The 20,966-nt window shown below is 40.3% G+C and overlaps 3 protein-coding genes across 3 annotated transcripts in view; 1 reads left to right on the forward strand and 2 right to left on the reverse strand.

The window, feature by feature from the left end:
- Positions 1 to 463: 463 nt before the first annotated feature.
- Positions 464 to 2,768, reverse strand: LOC103513071 (protein Hook homolog 1-like). The gene is made up of 3 exons (XM_008477882.2): positions 2,566 to 2,768; positions 1,607 to 1,817; positions 464 to 766 (listed from the first exon to the last, which is right to left on the reverse strand). The coding sequence occupies exons 1-3, from the start codon at positions 2,718 to 2,720 to the stop codon at positions 464 to 466; spliced, it is 669 nt and encodes a 222-aa protein (XP_008476104.1). The 5' UTR covers positions 2,721 to 2,768.
- Positions 2,769 to 3,662: 894 nt separating this feature from the next.
- LOC103513072 lies at positions 3,663 to 8,484 on the forward strand. Its single transcript, XM_026826366.1, has 7 exons — positions 3,663 to 3,787; positions 4,265 to 4,565; positions 4,990 to 5,048; positions 5,102 to 5,218; positions 5,592 to 5,718; positions 6,853 to 7,026; positions 8,268 to 8,484. The coding sequence occupies exons 2-7, from the start codon at positions 4,271 to 4,273 to the stop codon at positions 8,477 to 8,479; spliced, it is 984 nt and encodes a 327-aa protein (XP_026682167.1). The 5' UTR covers positions 3,663 to 3,787; positions 4,265 to 4,270; the 3' UTR covers positions 8,480 to 8,484.
- Positions 8,485 to 10,311: 1,827 nt separating this feature from the next.
- LOC103513073 (malate dehydrogenase, mitochondrial-like) overlaps positions 10,312 to 20,966 on the reverse strand; it is a 20,188-nt gene continuing 9,533 nt past the window's right edge. The window contains exon 3 of the mRNA XM_008477884.3: positions 10,312 to 10,585. Within this exon, the coding sequence (XP_008476106.1) occupies positions 10,482 to 10,585 (104 nt within the window). The 3' untranslated portion in view covers positions 10,312 to 10,481. The remainder of the gene's footprint in view (positions 10,586 to 20,966) is intronic.

Raw genomic sequence — 20,966 nt, forward strand, 5'->3', positions numbered from 1 at the left:
GCCCGAATAGGACTAAAAAGTCCCTTTACCCCAGCAGTCTAAACAAGGTCTGGTATATTTGAATTCCTGCCCGAATAGGATTGAGACCATCTTGTGACTGTTTGATTTCCAAGCAGATTGTTTTTTAACTACATGCTACAGGTACTTTAACATTTCTAGCTTCCATAACAGGCAATAAGCTAGGAAACCTGGAAAAAAAAATTGTTTTGATCTAATCTAATAGTGAAGTTGTATATTAGTACATAATTAATATCTACCCTACTGATATGGGCAGTAGGTAAAAAGAAAATGATTATACATAGGATTTACTTGGACGATACATAGGATTACATAGGGGGGAATTTTCATCCTAGTAGGGGTCCTTGGACGATACATAGGATTTGCTGTGCTACCTATCTAGTACATTAAACAGGATGAGTGGTCTAAAGAAAGTCCATTAATCCACCACTATACTGATGTAGGATTAGACTTTTTTTTTTTTTTTTTTGTTTTTTTCGGGATCTTTGTCCAAATCCTCGATTAGCTTTTCTTTTTCGCTCAGCAGGTTGTGTAGTTCATTCAGTTTATTATTCTTTTCCTCGTCGCCAGCGTTCATTTGCTCGGAAAGGGTTTCGTATTTGGCTTCCAGGGCTTGGATTTGCTTGGCGGCATCTTGGTTGATGGTTTGGATTTCCGTGGCCAGGGCTTCGTTGTGCTTTTGTATCTGCTCGTTTGTAAGTTTGAGCCGGTCGTTTTCCACGGAGGCTTGACTCACTTTCTCGTTCACCTGTAAATAGAATAGATAGATTCAGATAAGTTGTTTCACATTACTTTTCCCTGCCACCAGGCTGGGTGAGGTTAATGTAAGGAGGTGGATAGCTTGTCGCCAAACAGAGAGTAAGCACCCATGACTCATGACCAACCCTTCACAGTGACATTAAACCAATAAAATAATATGAAAATAGGTGCCGGAGTGGATGGTGGAGATTTCCTCAGGCGATCATTCCGTCTATTTATTTAATTTCCTCCTTCTTCTTTTGAGGTCGACGTTACTCTCCTTTATCCTCCATACCCTCCTGTCTAATGTCTCCTCCGTTTTTTTTTCCAAGTCTTCCTCAAACTTATCTCTCCACCTCAATTTTCGTTTCTCTTTCCCTTCCACTGGATCGACAGTTCTCTACTTTTTTCTTAGTTGAATCTCTGTAATCGACCTACCTGAGTAATAATCAGCTCAGAAGCGGCGATTTTCTTCTTCAACCTAATGTCTCCTCCGTTTTTTTTTTTCCAAGTCTTCCTCAAACTTATCTCTCCACCTCAATTTTCGTTTCTCTTTCCCTTCCACTGGATCGGCAGTTCTCTACTTTTTTCTTAGTTGAATCTCTGTAATCGACCTACCTGAGTAATAATCAGCTCAGAAGCGGCGATTTTCTTCTTCAACTCCTCAATCATCGAGTTCTCACTTCTATTCAATTCCTGTACTTCTTCCTTCGCCTTCATCTCCTGTTCCAATCTGGTCTCTAGCTCTCGTTTCTCTTCTTTCTCCATCTTTTTTTTTCCAAGTCTTCCTCAACTTTATCTCTCCACCTTAGTTTTCGTCTTATTTCTTGTAGTTCTGTAATCGACCTACCTGAGTAATAATCAGCTCAGAAGCGGCGATTTTCTTCTTCAACTCCTCAATCACCGAGTTCTCACTTCTATTCAATTCCTGTACTTCTTCCTTCGCCTTCATCTCCTGTTCCAATCTGGTCTCTAGCTCTCGTTTCTCTTCTTCTAGTTTGGCCACCTTCTCGTTGGTGTCTTTCTGCTGGTTCTCCAGAGTGCGAACGGTGATCTCCAACCTGTGGACATTGAAATAGAAATACATATTGACAGTTCTGTTTTTGTGTGCATAATGGCGGGGTCCACACAGTGAGATTCAACTCTTGGAACTGATTTTATTTATTTATTATTACTTTTTTTTCATGAAACAGCCAGATAGATTGTTTACTCCAAAAGTTAAATTTAAAGAGAGTTTAAACTGACATTGTGGCCCCAGCCACAAGTGGTGCAATATTGAACGTCACTTTGTCACTCGAGTGTCGAAAAAAAAACTCACTCACTCATTATCAAAATGATGAGTACGAAAGAAATTATACTAGCCACTAACCTGTGTAGAGTTTCCTTGCCAGTCTCAATCTCAGCTTTTTTTTTTTTTTTTTGGTTTGTTTCGGCCTACAGAGGACCACGTAGTTCTTACTTCTTATCATGTTTTCTCTTCATCCAGTAGATCTTCATTCTGGATGAATGGTAATTGAAATAGAAATACATATTGACATTTCTGTTTTTGTGTGCATAATGGCGGGGTCCACACAGTGAGATTCAACTCTTGGAACTGGTTTTTTTTTTTTTTTATGAAACAGCCAGATAGATTGTTTACTTCAAAAGTTAAATTTAAAGAGAGTTTAAACTCACATTGTGGCCCCAGCCAAAGTGGTGCAATATTGAACGTCACTTTGTCACTCGAGTGTCGAGAGAGAAAAAAAAAAAAAAAAATACTCACTCATTATCAAAATGATGAGTACGAAAGAAATTATACTAGCCACTAACCTGTGTAGAGTTTCCTTGCCAGTCTCAATCTCAGCTAACTTCTCCTTCAACATGGTCTCTGTCTTGGCCAGGTTCTCACCGGTGTGAGTCAGTTTCAACTCCAGATCCTTTTCCACTCCGCCCATCTCTTCAATCTTACTCTTCAACTCTTTCATGCACCTCGCTGCTTCTTCATTCTGGAATAATTGAAAGAAAGGAACGAAATTTTCAACTATGTTAAGGTTAACCATATTCAAATGCTTGTCACAAATATCGTTCCCTAATATTATTACACCTGGATAAATTTTATGACTTGAATTGGACTTGAACCACCAAACTCCATATCTAAAGTCCGACGCGTGAACCACTACACCACTGAGGTTGGTGTCTGGCTGGAGGACTTTACACAGCAAGGACAAAAGCCTGAAATTTCCCGTGCACTAATTGCTGAAACTTTGGATTTGGTCCTATGGACCTCAAAACGTGTTTTGTCACTAAAAAATGACCGTAGAAAATTTTACCGATTACATTTCCTTCCTTCCTATAGGATAAGGAAAGTAATAATAGAAAGTAAAAAAAGTGCATGTACAGTGGAACCAGTATAATTGGGATTCCAAGGGACCGGACAGGCAATTTTTTCGCACTTAACCAGGTTTCCCAATTACAAATGAAGGGGTCACGATTTTTTTTTTTCAATCTATCCAGGTTTCTTCTACTTAGATATTTAGGTTTGACTGTACTTTAATTTTTTCCCCCATTTTTTTTCTCCCTCTGGGGCTCTTTAGGAGCGTAACTTCCTTCATTTTTAGTCCGTCCTTCCTTTATTATTACAATAGTAATAAAAAGGTATAAGGGACGGACTATTGTATTCGCTTCGGTGTCTGTCAGTCGGTCTGTCTGTCTGTCTGTCCCCATAGAAGGACTTATCCAAACCTTTCGCTTTGATTAGATTTGATTTTCCCAAAGGAAAAGGAATCTACTGATATTGCTGTGAAAACTGTCCGATTCGGGATTATTTTTCATCTGGCATTTTTAAAAATTTCGCGGGCGGAAATCACGAGATGAATATCACGCGACTTTCTATTACCCTATACTTGCGATCGGGTTGTCACAAATGGCGCGAATTTTCAAAATTTCAAAATTTTCGGTTTCGGTTGTAGATAAAAAGAAGGAAGAACTTCGGAAGAAGGTGGTTTCGGTATTCGGTACCTATTAAATTTTTCTTTCCATAAAAAGGCCAAAGGTAAGAACGAATACAGCAGTCTTTTAAGTTAAAAACATTGGGCATGGTTGGTACATGGATGGATAACCATCCATCCATTTTATCTTAGATGTAACACCAGTTATACCCTAGTTCCACTCAGGCTCAATGTGAAGTAGCTGGGTAGTTTGATAAATGGGTGGTAAAACCCCAGTTATGAGTAAAATCACAGCTGTGGCCTCATTACTGTTGATGAAACTGACTGCATTCCATATGACCAGGAACCAGTAGGGAAGTAAGCTGGGACTGGGATCTTATTTCATAATTCTCTGTAATAAGTACACCAAATATCTGTAAGGACATGGAACAAGCCCAGACATTTTTTCTGGGCATGCAAAGGGTTCAAACCTCAATCCTTCTTACAACTTACAACACCATGAGATAGGTGCCTTGTCAAATCTCACAACACAGAAGTATAATAAAAATATTGTACTATATTTCATAATTCTGCCCTTACAGATCAAAATGAATCCAGCCCTATGGAGTGCGGACAATCTCTCGAGTGATGAAGAGGAGGAGGAAGGATCAAAACGAGATCTGTATGATACTGGGAGACGCATGTTCTCATTTGTAATTGATGCCAAGGAAGCAATGTTTAACAACAGTGATAAATTCATCCTGATGTCACTCAAAGCTATTAGGAACATCCTGATGAAATGTGTGAGGGAAAGTAAAACCGATCTTATAAGCATTGTCCTCTTCAATACAAATGACATCACATCCACTAATTTTGAACACATCACTAACTTCATACCACTAGGTAAGTAAGAAATAAATGTTGTGAAGACAATTACTTACCTATGTCTAGCCGGAAGACAAGGTTTGTTCTCGGTATTGTATCAGGTTCCCTTTTTTTGATATTGGGATTCTAAGGTATATGTTTTTGATAAAGTTCCTCCATCATTTTTTTTTTTTTTTTTTTTTTTTTTTGATCAATGAGCATTTTTTGTTTTTGTTGGAATAAATCAAAATCCCATCCTCAACAGATAAGGTTTGTCCTTGGAACAACTTTCTCCTGTCCTGTCTTCCTTCTCTCTTTGCTTCCGGGACAATAAGACCTTATTTAGCAGTTAAGTTCCCTCTATCAAACCCTGTTTTATTCATTTTTTTTTTTTCAACTATAAATGCGAAGTCTTCAAGTTTAAAAGTTGGAACTCACTTTGTTAATTTTCTTTCTCTTCCAGGTGATTTGAATGCGGAGAAAATCATAAAGCTTGAGAAACTGATTGAATCCCACCAGCTGGACGAAATCAAGAAATATGTCTGCGATTCCAACATGGCCGCCACTCTGAGTAGGACGAAATCAAGAAATATGTCTGTGATTCCAACATGGCCGCCACTCTGAGTAGCAAGAATGTGCTCAAGAATACGCTCTGGCATTGTCAGTCTTTGGTGGAAAAAGTCAGTGTAAAGGTAAGATAAACACGCTTAAGGCCAGCCACTCACTATCAGGTACACCTGACGGTTACACCTGATTAAGTCAGGTCTTCCTGACAGTGTATGGCAGAAATCAGGTGACCTGAAAGAGACCTAATAACTAATGAACCAAACGTCTAAAAGCAATCACCCTAGCTAGGACTGATTGAGATGCTGACAAGAAACGCCGACCCTGTCTGAACACGGGAGAAGGTGAAGAAAAAGAAGAGGAAGAATAGAACTCTTTTCCTTATAAGTTATTTTATTCATTTATCTAGAATCTAGATGTAATAATTGGGGAACAATACTTCTGACAAGCATTTAAGTATGCTTAACACAACTATAAAAATTCCTTCCTTTTTTGTTCCAGATAAGCCATCATTGCATAGTGATGTTCACACCAGTGGATTTCCCTAAGGAAGACTACAAGCTAGTATTGCAACAAGCCAACGACATGGGCACTCAGAAGAAAACCAGTTTGACTGTGATAGGATTGGGTGAGTTATTCATGCCTCGGTGGCGTAGTGGTCAAGACGCTCGCCTGGTAAACAGGAGAGCGTGGGCTCGATCCCAGCCAAGGCATGAAATTTTATCCTCATTTATTTGAGAATTTGACCACATAATAATGGAGTTCTAAGGGTTAGGTGGTAGAGAACGTCTCTGGCGTTAACCTCGCTTAGTGGTTACCTTCCACTCAGGAGTCTGTCAGAAGGTCTGACAGACCACGGTTTCACAGACCGGAACGTTTGTGGCGGGAAAAACTTTAGACCTAGGTCTCTCAGACAGTCTGCGTGTGAGTGGCATGCATAAGGACTACTTTCAAGACGTTGGAAGAACAAGTTCCAAATGGATTACTGAAGTTAAAAAACATTGCACGTAATTGATATCAGAATGAGTGACCAATGTGGGCAATCGCTTGTTGCTGGCCCTACTCAGGTCTGTCAGACGGTTTGAGAGACTTAGGTCTCAAGATTTTTCCGTCACTCACTCTCAGACCTTACAGACCGTGGTCTGTCTATCAGATGGTCTGAGCATGAATGGCTGGCATAAGCGCATAAGAAACTAATTGATTATGTTTCTGGGCCTCCAAGGGGTTTTTAAACCTCAATCCTTCCATTCTTCCAACACCGTAAGATAGGTGCCATGCCTATCTCACGGACACAGAAAACAAAGTAACCATTGTAACCAACTAGTCTAGAATAGAATAGAATATACCTTGTTTATCCTGCCCGAATAGGACTGAAAAGTCCCTTTACCCCAGCAGTCTAAACAAGGTCTGGAAACTAATTGATTATGTTTCTGGGCCTCCAAGGGTTTTTTAAACCACAATCCTTCCATTCTTCCAACACCGTAAGATAGGTGCCATGCCTATCTCACGGACACAGAAAACAAAGTAACCAACTAGAATAGAATATACCTTGTTTATCCTGCCCGAATAGGACTGAAAAATCCCTTTACCCCAGCAGTCTAAACAAAGTCTGGTGTATTTGATGGGTTAAAGAACAATACATGTATCAGTAATATTCAGTAAAAAGTACTTGGCTGGGCTACTTATACTAATTCTACTCTATCCAAATGGATACAGTGCCAAGATAAGGGCTAACTTAATGATAGTATCGACACATTTCCAGGGACGTTCAACTACTCGTCCCTCTACAAGGAGGTCCTGGTGCGGGCGAACAACCTGTCCTCTGATGAGTGGACCGAGCCTGGCGAATTCAACACGGTAGAATCCATAGTCAACGCTATTAACACACATAAGAACGCGGTTCGATGCTTTCGCCGTCTGAATTTGTGCCTGGGAGGTACGTAAAAAGCCCCCATTAATATGGAAAATAGACAACCAGAGTCCAAGGAGTTGAATTAATGCCGACATATGCTGAGACATCTTCTTAAAGATGGTCAAATAATAATACATCCCGTGCCGAAGCGTTTTTTTTTTTTTTTTTTTTTTTTTAATGGATTCCTGCCCGAATAGGATTGAAAAGTCCCTTTACCCCAGCAGTCTAAACAAGGTCTCGTATATTTGATGGGTTAAAGAATAATACATGTATCAGTAATATTCAGTAAAAAGTACTTGGCTGGGCTACTTATACTAATTCTACTCTATCCAAATGGATACAGTGCCAAGATAAGGGTTAACTTAATGATAGTATCAACACATTTCCAGGGACGTTCAACTACTCGTCCCTCTACAAGGAGGTCCTGGTGCGGGCGAACAACCTGTCCTCTGATGAGTGGACCGAGCCTGGCGAATTCAACACGGTAGAATCCATAGTCAACGCTATTAACACACATAAGAACACGGTTCGATGCTTTCGCCGTCTGAATTTGTGCCTGGGAGGTACGTAAAAAGCCCCTATTAATATGGACAGACCAGCGTCCAAAAGACAACCAGAGTCCAAGGAGTTGAATTAATGCCGACATATGCTGGGACATCTTCTTAAAGATGGTCAAATAATAATACATCCCATGCCGAAGCGTATTTCCAACTATAGCGTACTTAAGTAAGGGCACAGTTAAGTCACAAAAGATCTAACCAGGTCGCAGTGACATACTGACATATGGCGTTTATTATAGCCGATGGCCTTCTTATACCAACAAGGGCCCGTTAGCCCAGTAGTAATGCACATGTAGAAACTTCGATACCCACCATCGCATCGATAAGAAATTGCACTATGATGCCGATTGCAAATATTTCAACGGGTTGGATTCTTGTAGTTAATTCTCGACAAAATGCTTGTTTCAGACGGTCTAGAAATAAAGATGGCCGCCTACAACATTATCCGGGGGAGAACAGGCCTGTATTTCCAACTATAGTGTACTTAAGTAAGGTCCAGGTCGCAGTGACATACTGAGATATGGCGTTTATAATAGCCGATGGCCTTCTTATACCAACAAGGGCCCGTCAGCCCAGTAGTAATGCACATGTAGAAACTTCGATACCCACCATCGCATTGATAAGAAATTGCACTATCATGCCGATTGCAAATATCTCAACGGGTTGGATTCTTGTAGTTAATTCTCGACAAAATGCTTGTTTCAGACGGTCTAGAAATAGAGATGGCCGCCTACAACATTATCCGGGGGAGAACAGGCCTGTCCCCCGCCTCTACCTATGTGAGTCGGGAAGACAATCAGACAGTTCAGTCCAGCACAGTCCTCGAAACCAAGAACGATGGAGAATTGGTGCTGCCGAACGAAGTATCTTACTCTACCAAAGTTAAAGGTAAGGGATTGCCAGCCTACTTAGCTTAGTTGGTAGTGCGTCTGCCTTGTAAGCGCTAGGCCGCGGGTTCGATTCCCGCTCGGGGCGGATTTTATCCTGATGGGATAATGTTCGTTCTCGGAACGGCTGGCTTTCTCCTATCCTGTCTTCCTTCTCTCTTCGATTTCGGGACGATAAGACCATAGCAGTTAAAGTTCCCTCTGTCAAACCAGTACTTACCAAAAAGGAAAATAGTGTTCCTTCATTCTGGTTTTTCATGGGTTTTTCTCTTATCAGAAGTATCAGAACTGTCTGTGGTCTCTAGGATGACTTTGGATTAACATTTTTCTTCTGGTAGATTAGGTTTTAGGATCATACGTTTTAAACACATACTTACTCTGGAGAGATCAAGTACCAAATTTCAAAGTGTTAAATGAATTACTGCAATTCCTGTACGCTCTTCACTACACAGTACACTTTCGCTTTGATTAGACTTGATTTTCCCAAAGGAATCTTCTGATTTTGCTGTGAAAACTGTCCGATTCGGGATTATTTTTCGTCTGGCATTTTTAAAAATTTCGCGGGCGGAAATCACGAGATGAATATCACGCGACTTTCCATTACCCTATACTTGCGATCGGGTTGTCACAAATGGCGCGAATTTTCAAAATTTCAAAATTTTCGGTTTCGGTTGTACGTTGTAGATAAAGAAAAGAAGGAAGAAGGTGGTTTCGGTATTCGGGTATTCGGTACCTATTAAAATTTTTCATAAAAAGGCCAAAGGTAAGCTGGTAAGAACGAATACAGCAGTCTTTTAAGTTAAAAACATTGGGCATGGTTGGTACATGGATGGATAACCATCCATCCATTTTATCTTAGATGTAACACCAGTTATACCCTAGTTCCACTCAGGCTCAATGTGAAGTAGCTGGGTAGTTTGATAAATGGGTGTTAAAACCCCAGTTATGAGTAAAATCACAGCTGTGGCCTCATTACTGTTGATGAAACTGACTGCATTCCATATGACACAGGAACCATTCATATGAACAGTTTGGGAACCAGTAGGGAAGTAAGCTGGGACTGGGATCTTATTTCATAATTCTCTGTAATAAGTACACCGAGTATCCGTAAGGACATGGAACAAGCCCAGACATTTTTTCTGGGCATGCAAAAGGTTCAAACCTCAATCCTTACAACTTACAACACCATGAGATAGGCGCCTTGTCAAATCTCACAACACAGAAGTATAATAAAAATATTGTACTATATTTCATAATTCTGCCCTTACAGATCAAAATGAATCCAGCAAACCGCATCATCAGGCGGGCCATAGTGCCTTCTTGGTACCGGCCACGCCTGAGGGCCATCAACCAGCGGGCCTTCTCCTCCAGAAGTGTGCGGCGCTGGGCCGCGTGCCCCTGTGCAGTGTTGTGTACGCCAAGATGGGTGAGTTGTCTTTTTACTATTATTATCTTTTTTTTTTGGTTCATCGCTTCTAACTGCTAGAAGGTGGGAGCCAAAGTGCCTGGAAATGGATATAGAGGCTAGAAATGCTTGAATATACCTGTGCTTTGAAGAGGTTTGATAGAGGAAGCTGTGACAACTAAGGTCTCATGTCAGCTAATGAGCTCCCATGGTATAGTGATCATTGCGCTCGATTCCCGGCGGGGTCAAGAAATTTGTATCATGCAAATGTTTGATTCCGTGACTGGCTGTTGCGGGACCGACTCAGCCTCGTGAGGAAAATGAGTAGCTATGTACAATATATAAGCACATAGCGACTGATGCCAGCATGGTAGGTAAACATTGGGCGAAAAATCGTGTGAAGCTCACAAGTGGGAACGAGCCTTAACATATCCCCTATTCTACTTGCTCTACTTACACCAAGATGGAGGGGGGTAGAGAAGTAGCTGGCTTCTGTCACATCGGATTTGACATAGGCACACTCAATCACATTGGATTCACCCTTGAGTCCTCGGATGAGAGAGAAAGCAAAGCGGGCACCCGCATATGCCATGGACAGGGTGGCCGAACCAGCGCCAGCCTTGGCTTTCACCACTTCCGTCGGATGAGAGAGAAAGCAAACCGGGCACCCGCATATGCCATGGACAGGGTGGCGGAACCAGCGCCAGCCTTGGCTTTCACCACTTCCGTTCCTGGAACAAATCATTTTATTTTTCAAGATGAGTTTTTCACCTCCGTTTTTATTTCGTAGTCATGAAACAACTGCTAGATTAGACGCGTGTGGTCTGTGTCGTAGCATGCCCATGTCGTAGTATGCCTCTCATCAGATGGGGGACAAGAGACACAATATTTCCCATTTAGATGCTGGGTCAACACGAGAACACTAGAAAGTAGCCCGTTGAAATATTTGCAATCGAAAAACGAGTACAAATTTTTGTATCGTTTTGAACAATGTTCGCTCGGGACAGGAATCGAACCCGACGACCTAGCGCTTATAAGGCAGGCGCGCTACCCTCCAAGCTTCCAAGCTAACTAGACTAGCTCTTGTTCTGATGATGGGCATCTGAGTATTCTCGAAAGCTCACCAAACTTTCTTAGCTCTTACCTCGGTGGTGTAGTAGTCAAGGCGCTCGCCTGGTAAACAGGAGGGCGTGGGTTCAATCCCAGCCGAGGTATGGAATTTTATCCTCCGGAAAAATCCTGCCATGCTGCAGTGAGCATCAAAGTTGTGATATAATAACACAAAGAAACGGCATTTATTTATTTTAATTTCTATTGTAGGAAAACCACGTGGAAAAATCCTACCATGCTGCAGTGAGCATCAAAGTTGTGATATAATAACACAAAGAAACGGCATTTATTAATTTTAATTTCTATTGTAGGTAAACCACGTCTGGCCGCCCTACTACCGCATCTGTCGGATGGCAAATATCCGAACGGATTCCTACTCAAGCCTCTCCCGTACTCCGACGAGATTCGAACCGAGGTTCTCTCTGTTGTGAGTCCGTATGAAACCGCGGAGGCTGAGAAGAAGGAAAGAACTGGTGAGTTGTCATTTTCTTTCTTTCATATACGAGTAATACATATTGTGAATAATTTAAGTGTGTTAAAGCAGAGCCTTTACACAACTTTTGTGGATATCCCAGCATTACTAATGGCCGATCTCATCACTGAGAGTTAACACAGTGTCAAGGGTTTTCTTTGACGTCACCCAGTTGATGTACACAGGCCAGTATTTTTTTTTTTTTCTAAGAGGTTTGACAGAGGGAACTGTAACTGCTATGGTCTTATGGTCCCGAAATCGAAGATAGAAGGAAGACAGGATAGGAGAAAGCCAGCCGTTCCGAGAACGAACATTATCCCATCAGGACTTTCATATAACGAGTAATACATATTGTGAATAATTTAGTTGTGTCAAAGCAGAACCTTTTCACAACTTTTGTGGATATCCCAGCATTACTAATGGCCGATCTCATCACTGAGAGTTAACACAGTGTCAAGGGTTTTCTTTGACGTCACGTTGTAGGCGATGACGTCATAATTCTGACTCCCGCTTCGTTCGTTGTGCGCAAGCGCTTCTGCCCATTGTGACGTCACAGCTGTTTGAACTTCTTGATTAGAACTGTTGTAAGGGAGTTGGCCATTTTGAAATGATCTGATTTTGTACAGTGTGTTTTGTGTTAAATGTTAAAAAATTAAAATAAAAATTACTATGTGTAAAAAATAAGAAAACCTTTTTCTGTTCTTATTCCTAAGACCCACCAGATACAATATGGCGACGAAAGATTCTGACTCCCGCTTCGTTCGTTGTGCGCAAGCGTTACTGCCCATTGTGACGTCACAACTGTTTGAGCTTCTTGACTAGAACTGTTGTAAGGGAGTTGGCCATTTTGAAATGATCTGATTTTGTACAGTGTGTTTTTGTGTTAAATGTTTAAAATGTTAAAAAATAAAAGTTACTTTGTGTAAAAGAATAAACCCTTCTGTTCTGCATTCCTAAGACCCACCAGATACAATATGGCGACGAGGATGGGATTCGACAGCGGATTGCCTGGATAAATGAAGATAAAGTTTTGACAACTTGTGGATTGAATTGGTGCTGTCTTTGTTGCTTTTGTCTATTGGGAACTGTTTGGCACAACTGGATTCTGGTATTTCACAAGTATGTTCTAGGTGTCCTGGCTTAATACTGGGTTTCTCATTTGCTTTTTCAGCTAACAGATGTTCTACACTTGACTGTCCCCTGTTTGCTGTCACATCTTTGCTTTCCTCAGAGCCAGCTGGATTTACGGCAACATCATCAACAAAGTTGAACAGCTTCACGTTGTTAGTCATCTCCGATATGTTCAAATCATGTAGGATCTGATACTTCTTGTGCTTCCTATTGTCCTTGTCAATGCCTTGGCTCAACTCAAATGAGTTTATGTTAAACACATAGAGTTTGTAGTTGATGGCACTCACATACTTCTTTACCGAGCTCCTTGAGACATAGGTATTGTACAGGTAGTTGATCTTGATGTTCAACAAATGGGAAATGTTGAGGAAATCATCAAATAGAGACAACATCTGACCGTTGGACACCAGATTACTCTGGCCACTGTTCCGATTCCGGACATTCATGATTTTGAGGCTGTTGATAATGCGGAGGAAGGTCTGGTTGAGGTCATTGATTTTAGTGCGAATTTTCTCATCAAGTTGATCTTCAGGGGAACTGGAGGACTTCGAAAGTGACAAGGAGGAACTGCATGTGGGTATATCATCTAGGACGGGGTTAGATTTGTGTGGTTGTGAGGCAGTGGAGGGACAAAGGAGAGAACTACAAGATGGTGTTACATGTGATTCACCATGGATTGGGTCCTCAAGAGGGACTGCACTCGGCTGATCCCTGTCTTCCATTATGATTTTATTTGGGTAGATGCTTCTTCTTGTTCATCTATAACAGAAAAAATAAGGGTGTTGTCATACTTCTTGTGCTTCCTATTGTCCTTGTCAATGCCTTGGCTCAACTCAAATGAGTTTATGTTAAACACATAGAGTTTGTAGTTGATGGCACTCACATACTTCTATAAACTCGTGGAGATTCATCACCATTCATGACAAAATAGATCAGCTAGAAGATAACACGTGTGAAAATGAACGTTCCGTTGCCTAAATTTGAGCTTAAAAGCTTCACAAAGAAAGAGATGAGTGAAATGAAGAGAAAATTCAATCGCTTTTTGGCGATTTTCGGTGTAATTTGACAATATCTCGGGAATGGTATGAGCTAGAGACTTGAAATTTGGTATGTAGTTCACAAAAAGTTTGGTTGAGATTGGTTGGCGGTTTTTTTTTAACAGCTTTTTGGCGGTTTTAGACCGTTTTTTGACGGTTTTCAGCTATACCGACTAAACGGTTAGAGATATTGTAAAAGTTACAATAAAACACCTAAATAAGCATCATTCAATGGTCTTGAGCTGTATTTCATTATTCCCCTCAGTGGCACTTTCACCGAGGAGATATGAATTTTCAACATTACTTAACCCCCTGACTTCTAAAGCATATTCCATGGTGTTCACCACAGAAACCCATGTACATAAGTATTAACATTTCCCTTTACATGAGAAACACACTCTTTAAGTAATTCTTTGTATTTTACATAAAGAAATAGCAAAATTTCACTCAGAGGCCCTCTTTCAGACAACCATTGAAAATACATTAGAGGCCTGGGGGCAGAAAGTATGGACGTCCAAAGTGGAAGCTCTTAGGTTGAATCTTGTTGAATCTAAAAAGAGTCACCATAATAAAATATGGCTTTACTTGATTAAGCTAGCTAATATTATTAAGCTAGCTAATAATATGATTCATGATTAAGCTAGCTTGCTTGCCATGCAGAAGGTCCCGGGTTTGAGTCCCACCATTGACAAAAAATTGTACTCGTTTTTTAATTGCAAATATTTCAACGGGTTACTTTCTGGTGTTCTCATGTTGACCTAGCACCTAAATGGGAAGTATTGTGTCTCTTCTCGCCCATCTGATGAGAGGCATACTACGGGATGGGCATGCTACGACACGATGGGAAATGTTGAGGAAATCATCAAATAGAGACAACATCTGACCGTTGGACACCAGATTACTCTGGCCACTGTTCCGATTCCGGACGTTCATGATTTTGAGGCTGTTGATAATGCGGAGGAAGGTCTGGTTGAGGTCGTTGATTTTAGTGCGAATTTTCTCATCAAGTTGATCTTCAGGGGAACTGGAGGACTTCGAAAGTGACAAGGAGGAACTGCATGTGGGTATATCATCTAGGACGGGGTTAGATTTGTGTGGTTGTGAGGCAGTGGACGGACAAAGGAGAGAACTACAAGATGGTGTTACATGTGATTCACCATGGATTGGTGAAAGTGACAAGGAGGAACTGCATGTGGGTATATCATCTGGGGCGGGGTTAGATTTGTGTGGTTGTGAGGCAGTGGAGGGAAGTGACAAGGCGGTGGACGGACAAAGGAGAGAACTACAAGATGGTGTTACATGTGATTCACCATGGATTGGGTCCTCAAGCGGGACTGCATTCGGCTGATCCCTGTCTTCCATTATGATTTTATTTGGGTAGATGCTTCTTCTTGTTCATCTATAACAGAAAAAATAAGGGTGTTGTCAATACATCATTTTCATTGTACTTAGGTCTTGAGCTGTATTTTATTATTCCCCTCAGTGGCACTTTCACCGAGGAGATATGAATTTTCAACATTACTTAACCCCCTGACTTCTAAAGCATATTCCATGGTGTTCGCCACAGAAACCCATGTACATAAGTATTAAAACATTTCCCTTTACATGAGAAACACACTCTTTACTTATACCTATGCTGAAAAAAAAGTTGGCAACCCTAGATATAAGTCCCATGTTTGGGATTGTCCTCTAAATTGACTAAGCTTATTTTGTCACAGTCTTCTCAGTTATAAATCTAATGGCTTAGCAACTGTCCCACTATGACTGTTACCACAGTTCTGCTTTACTTTTGAGTGTTTCAGCAATCACAACTGATTTTATTTCTTAGCAATGAAACAACTGCTACATTAGACTCGTATGGTCTGTGTCATAGTATGCCCATCCCATAGTACGTCCCTCATCTTTTACCATGCCCCTAGCATTCCCAATTGCCCATTAAAGCTTGGAACTTACCTTCAAATGTAATCTGTAAAGGTAGAGATGTTTTTCCTTTCCAACTTCATCTCTTCTACCTATTTCAAGTGTGAAAATCAATATGGTGACAATTTTGGTGTGAAAATCGATGAAATACTTTCCTCGTTCCTTCTTCACTGAGTTCCAACACTTCTAGAAATAAAGAAAAATTCCTTTTACATCCTTTATAAATGGGAAAATTGATAAAATTCAAAACTTGAAATTTTCAAAAAATTAAATTTTAATTTTCCAAGAAATCTGAATCTCACAAATCGATATTCGATATTACCTATCGAGTATCACGTTCGATAATCGATATTTTGAACTATCGACATCGACTCTTCTCGATTTCTCTTGTCCTATTTTGTATGAACGCCTGGTATCTCTTTCTGATTAGGCAATACGCAACGCAATAATGAGCATAGATTTTACTCAGGGAAAAAGGTCGTTATAAAGGTCTTCAAAGGCCCCACCACTCACCAGCCTAGTTAACTTGGATGGTAGCGTGTCTGACTTGTAAGTTCTAGATCGGGAATTAGATTCGGGATAAAGGCAAAGCTAAAAGCTCATTTCTAAGGCGAATAGATTAGTTGCGCTTACTTGGATGATATTTCAAAGTCATAGAGCAGGAAAAATGAGGACCAACGGAATTTTTCTTTTTCCTCTACGACTTCTAGATAGGTACCGAGATGAATCGATCTAAAAAATACCGGTAAATCGTGAAGTTTGACGTCACGGCATACGCTCCCGTAGGCGATGACGTCATAATTCATGACTCTTCGTTTGTTTGTGCGCAAGCGTTTCTGGGCATTTTGACGTGAAATCTGACGTCACAACTCTTTGAACTTTTTCATTAGAACGGCAATTAAAAATTGAATTTTCGACCTTTTAAAGGTTACTTTTTCGGAGTTTTGACCTCAGATTTGGATTTTTCACAACTTTTTACGTAGGAATTGACCTTTTATTAATAATATTACCTTTTTCGGAGTTTTGACCTCAGATTTGGATTTTTCACAACTTTTTACGTAGGAATCGACATTTTATTAAAAATATTTTTGGAGTTTTGACCTCAGATTTGGATTTTTCACAACTTTTTACGTAGGAATCGACCTTTTATCAAAAATATTTTCCCAATTGCAACAAACTCCTCCATTCGATTCGGGATAAAGGCAAAGCTAAAAGCTCATCAATTTCTAAAGCGAATTTAGCTAAAAAGTAAAGAAGAGTGAAAATAAAGAAATACACTGCCAAATTGAAAATAACATTCAACAAGAAAATAATACATTACGTCTTTTATTATTACTCTTTGAGAGATACCTATTAGGTTAAATAATACTTTTGGTAGCACAACATTGAAACACATTTCACTTAATCCCTAGGTACAAACCAAGTCTCTAATGTGACAGAATGATATAAATGGACAAATAATAATAAAACGTATCCAAAATATCTAAGTATTAGTTTTTCACTTCCGGGACGATAAGACCTTATTAGTTAAGTTCCCTCTGTCAAACCTCTTAAAAAAAAGTATAGGTTCCATAAATCCTCTCCAATTAGGGACTTTAGGTATGTTGGCTTCGCGGCTCGCGGGGGCTTGTGTTAGAAAACTGCTATAAAGCTCTCCCTTATTCTTGCATTACATGTGTATTGTATACCGCACCCCATTTTTCTCTTATTACATTCCCACATCATATACCTACCTACCTACGTATTTATGTACCAATAGGGTCCTTGTGTTTTTATTTTTACACTTCAAACAGGAATGCATCGGGGATTGGGGGCACGGTTGGTCCAGTGGTAACGCGCTTGCTTGCCATGTAGAAGGTCCCGGGTTCGAATCCCACCATCGACAAAAATTTGTAGGTACTCGTTTTTCGATTGCAAAAATTTCAACGGGTTACTTTCTGGTGTTCTCGTGTTGACCCAGCACCTAAATGGTATTGTGTCTCTTCTTGCCCATCTTATGAGAGGCATACTACGGGATGGGCATGCTACGACACAGGTCTCATGCGTCTAATGTAGCAGTTGTTTCATTGCTAGGAAATAAAAACGGCGGTGGAACACTCATCTTAAAAAAAAAAAAAAAAAAAAAAAAAAAAACTCCTTTATGTCTCTCTCTCTCTCTCTCTTATTCTTGCATTACATGTATATTGTATATTGTATACCGCACCCCATTTTTCTCTTATTACAATCCCACATCATATATACCTACCTACATATTTATGTACCAATAGGGTCCTTGTGTTTTTACACTTCAAACAGGAATGCTGCAAATACCTACCTACCCACAGAATATGTTGTGGAATAAAGCTCCAAATTTTTTAGGTTTTTTTTTCCCATAGCTCTTAAATTTTGTGATTTTGACAAAAAATGGGCAGTTAATTTTTCTAGGGACTACCGGGAGCTCAATTTGGGCAGCTCGCAAAGTGTTTAGGTACGATTGATATAGGTAAGGCTCTACACTTTTTAAACGATTAGGCCTTACGTAGGTGGTTGAGGAAAAGAAGGAGGAGGAGAAGAAGAAGAAGGAGAAGAAGGAGTAGGAGGAGAAGAAGGAAGAGAACGAAGAGGTGAAAAAGGAGTAGCATTTAAATTTAAATACATAGGTCTCCTTTTCTGCTCCTCTTACTCAAAACATATCTTCCCCTTTTCGTTCCTAAACTTCACTTCCCCACCTTATCCCCAATATTCTCCCCCCTTCTCCTCCTCCCCTCAAATCTTTCATTCTATACCCCCCCCCTTGCAATGTTAATAACATTTAATTATTTTTTACTATAATGTTCATCAAGACAAGGTTTGAGCAAAGGTTTTAGAAAAGGTTTTGGTTTCCTTTCTGTTTAGCTTTTCCTTGTGTTTCCATTTTAATTAACATGCTGTCGCATCACTGATTCGTTTTTCGAAAGCTCGAGTAGGTACCTATTGTTCATAATGAAATTTACCTACCTGCTATACATACCTATACGTAGTACATACTCACCCAACCTACCCAAGTACACCCCAACCTACTTACCTACCTCGGTATGTTTTCCTTGTATACCTAGTTAGAATGTTTTTATTATTTTATTCTTATAGTAGCCTCCGTGGCCGAGTGGGTATCACACTAGGCTTGCACGCAGGAGGTCCGGGTTCGATTCCCGGCGGGGCCGAGGTTTTTTTCGGCTCTGTGCTTGGGGTTCGGGGTGCACTCAGCCTCGTGAGGACAATTGAGTAGCTACTTTAATCGAGTAGCGACCAGTGGCGGCATTACCAGTGTAAGAAGATTTGAAATATGGAAATTGATTGCAAAGGAGGCACTTAGTAATGTTGTGATATCCACTAAAGTTGTGAATTTGAGGTTTTTTTATTATTATTATTATTATTTATTCTTATACCTGCAAGAGTGAGAAATTAATATACCTACCTACTTATCTGGGTAAGGTTTTGTTTAACTCGACTTTTAATACCTGACTGGGTTTGTTGGCGAGGCTGTTGTGAGTTTGTTTACTTAAAGGGATTTATTCCAAAAGAACATTTTATTGTTAATGTGGTATAAAATAAACTTCAATATTATTATACCTATTCACCTCGAAATTCGTATTGCCTATGTTAGCTTAGTTGGTAGTGCGTCTGCCTTGTAAGCGCTAGACCGCGGGTTCGATTCCCGCCCGGGGCGAATTTTATCCTGATGGGATAATGTTCGTTCTCGGAACGGCTGGCTTTCTCCTATTCTGTCTTCCTTCTCTCTTCGATTTCGGGACGATAAGACCATAGCAGTTACAGTTCCCTCTGTCAAACCTCTTTAAAAAAAAAAAAAAATCGTATGACTGCCTGACAATTATTTTGTGTATGCAATATGCAATGTACAAAGTATACAAGGTGAGAGAAGAAGAGGAAGAAGAAAGATGAACAAAACAGATTCAGAGAAGAAGAAAAAGATATAGGTACCTAGCTACCTAGGTATCCCAACACCATACCTACCTTTAAAGAGAAAGCAACAAAGGAGAGGGTGAAAGGGAGAAAGAGAATTTAGAAGAAGAAGAGAAGGAGAGAAGAGAGAAGGAGATAAAGAAAAGATATTGTGGGTATAATAGAGAGAGAAGGAGATAAAGCGTTTCTTAATAGGGTATCCCGTGGAAATCGTTAAGCCAAACGATAATGGTTATGGTTGTGGGCCTAGTGCTAATGACTCCAACCTGTATGGTCCTGGGTTCGAGGTGTAAATTTGTCAATAAAATTAATTGTTTTCCCGTGTGTTCTTGTAGTTTTTTTTATATTTTTTTAATGAGTGTTTCATTACCTTTTTCTATCGGAGCGAATAGCACTGAAACATTTGCTACAATGGACTTTAGGGGTCTGCGTCGTAGCATGAAAGTCCCTTCCGTAGTATGTCCCACTCTAGATGTACGATAAAAGACACAGTAACTACTTTCCAAATTCAGGTACATAGGTACTTGGCTTTGGAGGGTAGCGCTTCTGCCCTAATATAAGCGCTAGGTCGCGGGTTCGATTAATCCTAAACGGACGATAATGTTCGTTCTCGGAACGACTGGCTTTCTCCTATCCTGTCTTCCTCTTCACTTTCAGGACGATAAGACCTTAACAGTTACAGTTAGTTCCCTCTTTTTTTTATATATAAAAGATGAGTGTTCCACCGCCGTTTTTATTTCGTAGCAAAGGAACAACTGCTACATTAGACGCTTGTGGCCTGTGTCGTAGCATGCCCACTAGGGACTAATGGTACATTACCTATAATATACCTACCTATCCGTTTTCTTTTTCTTTCTCTCCCTCTTCTCCTTCTTCTACTTTTCCATTCTCCATTTTCCGAATTTCATTTGGGGTTCATTCTTTCTTACCCTATTTGAATCCTATTGGATAAGGTATTGGATTTAGCCAGCGGCGATAGTATGTCGAACGCATCAGTTTCCCATGGATCACTGAAGTTAATCAACGTTGCGCGTGTTTTGATATCCGGATGGGTGAGTGGGTGACCATCCAGGCAATCGCGTGCTGCGGGATTGAGAAAAAAAATCGGTGTTTTCACCGCCGTTTTTATGTCGTATCAATGAAACAACTGCTGTATGTATATTAGACTCGTGAGTCGTGTTGTCTGTGCCGTAGCATGCCCATCAAGTAGTATGCGGTATGCCTCACATCAGAGATGGGCGAGAAGAGACCAACAAAGCATGAAGCATTTTCTTATAGACTGTATAGTCAGTGACAGACAGTCATCATCTTTATTTTTAGATTTGATTCGAATGGATAGAGGGAGCTGTAACTGCTAATGTCTTATCGTCCCGAAAACGAAGAAAGACAGGATAGAAGAAAGCCAGCCGTTCCGAGAACGAACCTTATCTGTTTAGGATAGAATCCGCCCCGGGCGGGAATATAAGTCACAACCTAGCTCTTACAAGAAAAGCGGTCTTGATA

The sequence above is a fragment of the Diaphorina citri genome, unplaced genomic scaffold (genome assembly GCF_000475195.1).
Source record: "Diaphorina citri unplaced genomic scaffold, Diaci psyllid genome assembly version 1.1 scaffold920, whole genome shotgun sequence".
Taxonomy (NCBI): domain Eukaryota; kingdom Metazoa; phylum Arthropoda; class Insecta; order Hemiptera; family Psyllidae; genus Diaphorina; species Diaphorina citri.